The sequence below is a fragment of the Taurulus bubalis genome (assembly GCF_910589615.1).
Source record: "Taurulus bubalis genome assembly, chromosome: 5".
NCBI lineage: Eukaryota > Metazoa > Chordata > Actinopteri > Perciformes > Cottidae > Taurulus > Taurulus bubalis.
In genome coordinates, this window is record NC_136593.1 from 15602664 (window position 1) to 15611334 (window position 8671).

The 8671-nt window shown below is 40.6% G+C and overlaps 1 protein-coding gene across 1 annotated transcript; it reads left to right on the forward strand.

The window, feature by feature from the left end:
- Window positions 1–2136: 2136 nt before the first annotated feature.
- Window positions 2137–8285, forward strand: sec61a1a (SEC61 translocon subunit alpha 1a). Its single transcript, XM_079217703.1, has 12 exons — window positions 2137–2219; window positions 2855–2922; window positions 3013–3078; window positions 4066–4144; window positions 4231–4362; window positions 4448–4557; window positions 5213–5366; window positions 5478–5638; window positions 5768–5965; window positions 6366–6557; window positions 6652–6728; window positions 7145–8285. The coding sequence occupies exons 1-12, from the start codon at window positions 2213–2215 to the stop codon at window positions 7329–7331; spliced, it is 1431 nt and encodes a 476-aa protein (XP_079073829.1). The 5' UTR covers window positions 2137–2212; the 3' UTR covers window positions 7332–8285.
- Window positions 8286–8671: the final 386 nt, after the last annotated feature.

Sequence of the window (8671 nt, forward strand, 5' to 3'; positions counted from 1 at the left end):
GGAGTTCAAGTATCTTGAGGTCTTGTACACGAGTGAGGGTAAGGTGGAGCGGGAGATCGACAGGCGGATCGGTGCGGCTGCAGCAGTAAAACAGGCGCTGTACCGGTCTGTCTTGGTGAAGGGGGAGCTGAGCCGGAAGGCAAAGCTCTCCATTTACTGGTCGGTCTATGTTCCAACCCTCACCTATGGTCACGAACACTGGGTCGTGCCCGAAAGAACGAGATCTCGGATACAAGCAGCCGAAATGAGCTTCCTCCGTAGGGTGGCCAGGCTCAGCCTTAGAGATAGGGTAAGGAGCTCGGACATCGGGGGGAGCTTGGAGTCGAGTCGCTGCTCCTTCGTGTCGAAAGGAGTCAGCTGAGGTGGTTCGGGCATCTAGTCAGGATGCCTCCTGGACGCCTCCCATTAGAGGTTTTCCAGGCACGTCCAACTGGTAGGAGACCCCGGGGAAGACCGAGGACACACTGGAGGGATTATATCTCCCGGCTGGCCTTGGAACGCCTCGGGATCCCCCAGAATGAGCTAGAAAGTGTTGCGGGTGAGAGGGAAGCCTGGGTCGGCCTGCTGAACCTGCTGCCACCGCGACCCAACCCCGGATAAGCGGCTGATAATGGATGGATGGAAGGTACTTCAAGCAAATCTTCACATCATAAACCCATTTCAGCTAAAGACAAGGGCTCAATGCCAGTGCTATGTTTATAATATCTTAACTATAGTTTTAGGGATCAAGGTACAACCGTGCCCTCTTCTGGCAATCTTTGGAATCCCAGCCAAACCCATCCTATATAGTACCAAAGAGAACGGTATCATTGCCTTTGCCACTCTTCTAGCATGTCGTAGAATACTTCTTGCTTGGAAGTCTCCAAATTCACCATCTCAGTCTGCCTGGCTTAAGGATGTAATGTTTTTCTTGAGTCTCGAAAACATTAAATATGCACTTAGAGGCTGTAATGACCATTTCAATAAGAAGTGGCAGCCTTTCATTTCATATTTTCAAAATCTGTCAGTGTTGCCCACTGAATGAGACCTGCCTGGTCCTCTGTTCTGCCCTTATCTGTCTAATTAACTATAACCAAACCGAACTACTTAACTATAGTTTTACAATACTGTATTACACAAACCCTATGTGAACAAACGTAAAGGCCATGTGTGTGGGTGGCTTTGTGGGTGGGTGTGTTTTGATTGATTATTTGTATTTATATTTTTTATTTGTATTTCCACTTGTTTTTTACTTTATTTTGTGTTTGTTTGCTTTACTTTCCTGTTATTTTCTTCCTTACTATTGTAAACTGATTAACACATACATAAAAAATTTAAATACTTGTTCTCTGATCCTTGTATGTAATATTGTACATATCCATCAATAAAGTATAAACCAAAATGAAATTAAAACAAAAAGACTAGGGCTCAGACTGCAACATCTGTTGGACATATCATACTGCTGTCTGTGCCGCTTCGTCGGCTGTTGGTGCAGGTTTATGGTGTTGCCTATAACTTTCAATAGTATTTGACACCAATCAGCGTCTCTTAGAAACAATAATGTATGTCACATGATAATCTTTACAAATACAATATTAATGGCTGGGCTTTTGCATTTATTGACATTTTGTTATTTTGTGCACCCTTTCATGCCTGTGGGACTCTGACTTTGTTACCAGTCTGGTATGAGAGAAACTGTCTCTGTCAAACTATCCTTACCAGCTTGCATTTCCTGATCTCGACCAGAGATCCTCTTCGGGCCACTGCTGCTCTCTGGTGGAGACATGAATGTATTCCTGCAGGGAAGAACAGTGGTATCTATAGTAAACAGAAAGAAGTCCTCAGATCCTCCACTGTAAGCAAATGTAGGAATGCAGCGTAAAACAGTTCCTACATTCAAAGTAAAGAAGACTATCAAACGTATTATTATTGTTAAATGATATTTGCATTATTATTGTTATTATTATTAACAAATTAAATTGACTATGTGTTCTCTACTCTTGTGTGGGTGTTCTAAATAAAGAGTAACACGTCTGCAGTCGAGCAGTAGAGGCTGGTTCTTTAAATCGTTGTTCTTCGTGTCTGTAGTGGTGACGTGTCTCTTGCATTTCTCCTCCTCCTCCCCCTCCTCCTCCTCCTCTTCCTCCTCCCCCCGGTGGCTCAGTGAGTAGTGAGATTGAGTCTGGTCAGATTTATACAGTAAAGGAGCACGTCGGAGGACAGTTGGGACATCATGGGCAGTGAGTATGATTTTAACACACGAGTTGCGCCAGACTGTTATCTACAGTTTGTGTATTAACACCCTAAATATAGTTCTAACTGTTTTGTTCAACTTAAGCTAGCTCAGTTAGCTCACGGTGTTAGCTCTGGCAGGCTAGCGTTAATAGCAGGCGCCGCTGCTAACAGCTAGCTAGTTGGCTACTGAGAGACTTTTGCTACGGGGAATCGTTGGTGGATTCAAATAAACAGTCGGGCAGTATTTTTGTAAACTGGATTTCCTGCTTGGATTGATATTTTAGGACCGTAACGGTGGTTTTCGTTGGCAGGAACATCTCCCAAAGCTAACTCGCTAGCCACTCATTCAAATACATTGACAGTCTAGTGATGACGACGCATAACACAACCGGTGTTATCTTCAGCCTGCTGTCCCTAAGTCATCTGCCAAACGCTAATGGGAAACACAGAGCACTGCTATTAAGACCCTGGAACATGGCTAGAAACACAGTAATACAACAACAAAAAAGCATTCGACATAAATCCTTACGTTTAGTTGTAGTGAATTCGAGTCCGCCCACCATTCACTGCCACGTCTTACTGATGACCAGCTATTATTCACACAGATCTCACATTAATGCTCCTGGTTTCTCTTTTCCAGTCAAATTCTTGGAGGTGATAAAGCCGTTCTGTGCTGTGCTGCCAGAGATCCAAAAACCCGAAAGAAAGGTATGTTTTACCCTTATTGGCACCTTTTTGCGTTTTGCAATAAAAACGGATATTTGTTATAAATATTCTTATAATGTCATTGTCTAACAGATCCAGTTCAGGGAGAAGGTATTATGGACTGCCATCACTCTCTTCATCTTCCTTGTGTGCTGCCAGGTAAGTGTCATAATTACCTTACTGTCTTAGTTGTTTCTCAGCTAATCAAAGCAGATGTGCAAATCCACATGATTTTATTTGTAACATTTAGCAAACATGTAGTGCTTAAAAAAATGAATGACCTTATTCATATTAACATTAATTATTATTATTAACATAGTCTTAATAAAATGAGTACACCTGGTCCCAGTGTGCAGCATTTTTTTGATATGTATGTGTGTGTGTATGTATGTGTGTGTGTATGTATGTATATATATGTATATATATGTATATATATATATATATATATATATATATATATATATATTCATTCATATTCCTTATTTTGTATATAAAAATTAAAGAACTGTGACAAATGCTCATCACAACTAATCATATATTTGCAACAAGAGAATGCATGGTGCTTTTAAATGCAAAATTGAGAGCATAGCTAATGTCTCTCAAAGGCTCTAAACATGGCAGCATGGCAGCGGCTGAGCCGGTTGCTCGCAGCTATCAGTGCTAACATTGCAAACAACAGCAACAGTGCTGACGGAGCTAACAGTGTTTACCTGAGGGGGAAGCGGAGGGTGGGTGCTACGCTACTGCAACATTGGCGTCTGTTGGGACAGCATTATCAGTTGTGACTGCAGTAAGTGATTAGTGCAGAGCGGTAGCCATGAGCTAGCCAGTAGGGCACTTTAACATACACTCAAAGGCACGCATGGCCATGTTAACAAAGCAGAGAGAAACTGGGATTACCCCACACACACACACACACACACACACACACACACACACACACACACACACACACACACACACACACACACACACACACACACACACACACACAGAGGGAGAGCAAGTTCATTATCTGTGTCCTGACACATCCCAACTGTGAATGAAGGGCTTAGAGTTGGACTTATAGCATTGTAAGTTCATAGAAGCAATGAAACTCTTGAATAACTGAAAATAATCTAAATCGCTCACACTGTTTTCCTGCAGATCCCACTCTTTGGCATTATGTCGTCAGACTCGGCAGATCCATTCTACTGGATGAGAGTGATTCTGGCCTCAAACAGAGGTATTTGTCCTGCTAATAACTGAGTAATAGATCAAATGTGTGTCTGCTTTTCGCTGGTATATCCTAACTTGAACATTAACCTCCAGGTACCCTGATGGAGCTGGGTATCTCGCCTATCGTCACCTCAGGCCTGATCATGCAGCTGCTTGCTGGAGCTAAGATCATTGAGGTTGGAGACACACCAAAGGACAGAGCCCTCTTCAATGGAGCTCAGAAATGTAAGTCACTGGGTGATCTGTGAACATATGGTTGGTATCTATAAGTCTGTCCATAGATTGTCTTACCACTCTTAATGTTTTTCAGTATTTGGAATGATCATCACCATCGGCCAGGCCATTGTATACGTAATGACCGGAATGTATGGAGATCCCTCTGAGATGGGTGCAGGAATCTGTCTGCTCATCATCATCCAGGTGCGAATGAGAGTTTTCTTAAATTTGTCATAACCATTGTGTACTTTGACTAAAAATATATACTCATCAAAACTGTCTTTCATTATACACTTAAAAAAAATGAAGATAGTATGATACAATGTATAATTTTGAACAAACCGATGCAGATTGTGGTTACATTTTTATTTTCTGGGGTCTTTTATATATTTTATATACCATTTGGGTAATATTATTACTCACATATTGTGGATTTATTATCATAGACAAATCCCCTACAGTGATGTTGACACTTAAAGTAGTCGGTATCAAGCATATCATTCTCCAATTAGAAGGCATTAAACTGCAATCTTACTAAAGTGCAAGATGTGCATTAAGGTCATTTCAGAGTATCTTCCTGAAACATATCATTATGTCAAGAAAAAGTTCAAATTGTTAATTTTTAGAATTACATGACCAACAAGTTTGTTTACATTAATTGAGATTACTTTAATAGATTCAGTTAAAGAAACCCATAGTCAAAATAAACAGCTTTGACTCTCCAGAGAAATATGAATTAATTGCAAAGTAAACTGTGTGTGTGTGTGTGTTTGTGTGCGTGTGTGTGCGTGTGTGTGTTTGTGTGCGTGTGTGTTTGTGCGTGTGTTTGTGTGTGTGTGTGTTTGTGTGTTCTCCCCAGCTTTTCGTGGCTGGACTGATTGTGCTGCTGCTAGATGAGTTGCTCCAGAAGGGTTATGGTCTTGGTTCCGGGATCTCGCTTTTCATTGCTACCAACATCTGTGAGACGATTGTCTGGAAGGCCTTCAGCCCCACGACTGTGAACACTGGAAGAGGTAAGAACCACAAAGGTCTCAATAAATGTGATTTTTAATTGATCAATATAATTCCTCTGCACTCTACAGGATTGTGTCTCATACTGTACTTGTGACCTTGTCTGTTTCTAGGCACAGAGTTTGAGGGAGCAATCATTGCGCTTTTCCATCTGCTGGCCACTCGTACGGACAAAGTGCGTGCTTTAAGAGAGGCTTTCTACAGACAGAACCTGCCCAACCTCATGAACCTCATTGCCACAGTGTTCGTCTTTGCTGTAGTGATATACTTCCAGGTGAGTTTCTGGCCTTTCTTAACATACAACAGTTCTCAAAGCTTATAATAGGAATTCCTAATGGACAAGATGATGAAGTTTGGGAATGTGAACTATTAATGATTTTCTCATACATTCACCTCCTAACAGGGATTCAGAGTTGATCTGCCCATCAAGTCGGCCCGCTACCGTGGCCAGTACAACACCTACCCCATCAAGCTCTTCTACACCTCCAACATCCCCATCATCCTGCAGTCTGCCTTGGTCTCTAACTTGTATGTCATCTCCCAGATGCTTTCCACACGTTTCAGTGGCAACTTCCTGGTTAATCTGCTTGGTACTTGGTCTGTAAGTATACACTTCAATATTTCTGTTCAATTTGTTGAGCTTTATTCTAAGAACGAGTTTTTGAAAATGACTTCGGAATTTTCAGCAGGCTTGCAAACTGTTCTTTATTTTCATAATAAATTTACCAAATGTTCAATGCAAATGCTATGTCAGTCCCCAGCAGGCTTTGACAATTGCTCTACTGGCCTATTTGTAAAGATTGTCAGTGTGCAGTCAAATTACATGTGCCGTCACTCATATTTAATATAAAAGTGTGTATGTTTAAAAAATAAATAAATCATTTTTAAATTTGCATGCCTGGATTAGATTGTATTTGGTTAGTTATTTTTTAATTTGTGTTTGTTACCCCAAGATGCTTGAACATTGTTTTTAAAGCTTGTCTTTTTTTTCTCGTCTATAGGATGCAACGTCAGGTGGTCCAGCTCGGGCCTACCCTGTAGGCGGACTCTGCTACTACTTCTCTCCGCCTGAATCATTTGGCTCTGTCCTTGACGACCCAGTCCACGCAGGCATCTACATTGTCTTCATGCTTGGATCATGTGCCTTTTTCTCCAAGACCTGGATTGAAGTCTCAGGCTCCTCTGCGAAAGATGTAAGTTGTAGCCACTTTCAGGCAGGTGGTGTTATGAGTTTATGTCAAACAGACTGTGTGTTAAAGTTCTGTTCTGTTCTATACTTTTATCCAGGTGGCAAAACAGCTGAAGGAGCAGCAGATGGTAATGAGAGGACACAGAGAAACCTCAATGGTCCATGAACTGAACAGGTAAAAAAAACTTGTCCCATCTCTTATGCTTTTCATTTACATACCTAATTAGCTGCACAAACTATACATTTAGAATAGATATAAGCCTTCATCATGAATTTACGTGATCTATGGGTTTTGACACTAACAAGCAAATAATTATCATCTTTCAATCAAAGCAACTTATTGACATCATATTTCTCCATACTTGGTATTGCCTTGTTTAATCACTTCAACAGTGACACTCAATAATTTCATACTCTTAAAGTTTTTGTCAAACAAAATATGCAGCACTTCTAATCAAACTCTTTGCGACTTTACAATCATGGTTAATGTATTTGAATATCTACCCTTCTTGTCACTTAGTATTTCTGCTGAAACACTGCGAGTTGAAATTCTGTGTATTAATATCTCAATCTCCCTGTTTTGTGTTCTAGGTACATTCCTACTGCTGCTGCTTTCGGTGGCCTGTGTATCGGTGGTTTATCAGTAATGGCTGACTTCCTCGGAGCTATTGGCTCAGGCACCGGTATCCTGCTGGCCGTCACCATCATCTATCAGTACTTTGAGATCTTTGTGAAAGAACAAAGTGAAGTAGGCAGCATGGGGGCTCTGCTCTTCTAGAAAAGCCAATATCCTCCCACCCTTTACCAACTTTTATTAGGATCACCAACTTTGCATTCATTTTACATCTATGAAGCTCCTGCAACGCCAGCTCTCCGCTTTCAAGATGACTGAGGAATCTTAAGGAATCTCTACTTAAATTGGACCGTATGTGGTGGTGGGGCTACACAGCTTGTTGCTCCCACCTTAAATCTTCCAAAGCAACACAAAGACCGACATTTCAGTTGTACATCATCTGATTTTCTAACTGATTTAAGATTATAGTTTCCCAAAATTAGTCTAAAGGCTTCCTTTTTTGTATGAGATGAAGTCCTGCGGGAGTTCGGTCCTTTTTTCAGACTGACAAGAGAGCGCTTCAGTATGCAGGCATACTCAACACGGATGTAGAGGTCAACTGCCTGCTGTTTGCAGAAGTGCGCTCAATGTTCTGCTTGGTGTTATCTTAGTTTATACTTTTACTTTCAGCTTTATTTTATGTTTCCCACAACCTGCCAATTATGTCAAGGTGTGGAACCGAAGCTTAACTGTCAAATGCTGAGTCAAGTACTGTCTTTCTCCTGATTTGTGACCGTGTGTTATAGCTGTTATTTGAACAGAATCCTGTAAGAAGAGGATGTGGAGCTCACAATGGAGTCCACCTGTCGCTGTTTTAATATATGGCATTCCCAGGGAACAGCAGTATTAACTCACATGTCACATTCATTTTTGTCTCCCACTTTCTAAGATGTTTTTGTTTTTTAATTGTCTGCTCTCAGCATACTTGCATTAATTGCTCTTTCATACCTGAAAAAAAAAAGGATTTTCTGTACATAGGCCATGCATTGAATAACTTTGAATTTGTCTCAAGTGTAAAATACAATCTTTTGAATATGTAAAAAATAAATGCATTTCAGAACAAACTTATAGAAAAAACACTCAATAAAACCTTTTTTGTGGGAAAAGGCTTAATATTTTGCCTGTTGTACTTGTCTGATGTGTCCCAGGGGAATTTTAGCAATCGCTATAATGACATATTTAAGTCTTTGTTAATGTACAATATTTGTTAACGATCATATCCTCTTTTGAAGACCTATTTTTATATTATTACTGAAGGCATCCATCTTCTGTGTTTCAGCCTCCTCATATGCTCACAGGTGGAATTATAGTTGTTGACAAAAAACGTCACTAAACACTTCCGTCTACTTACCACGACATTGTAGTTGTTTTTTAGGAGGAGATAATGTAGCTACTACGGGGGGTGGTTAATTAGATATCCCCTTTAAGTGAGGATTGCCATTTCATACACTGTGATTTACAGTACATTATAATTAAGTGTGAATAAATCACCAATGAGCTATTTG

Bases quoted from the DNA above. Each gene is read 5' to 3' on its own strand.
- sec61a1a (XM_079217703.1), top strand. The intron at 2,923-3,012 runs GTATGTTTTACC...ATTGTCTAACAG, and splicing joins TCCAAAAACCCGAAAGAAAG to ATCCAGTTCAGGGAGAAGGT. The intron at 4,145-4,230 runs GTATTTGTCCTG...ATTAACCTCCAG, and splicing joins GATTCTGGCCTCAAACAGAG to GTACCCTGATGGAGCTGGGT.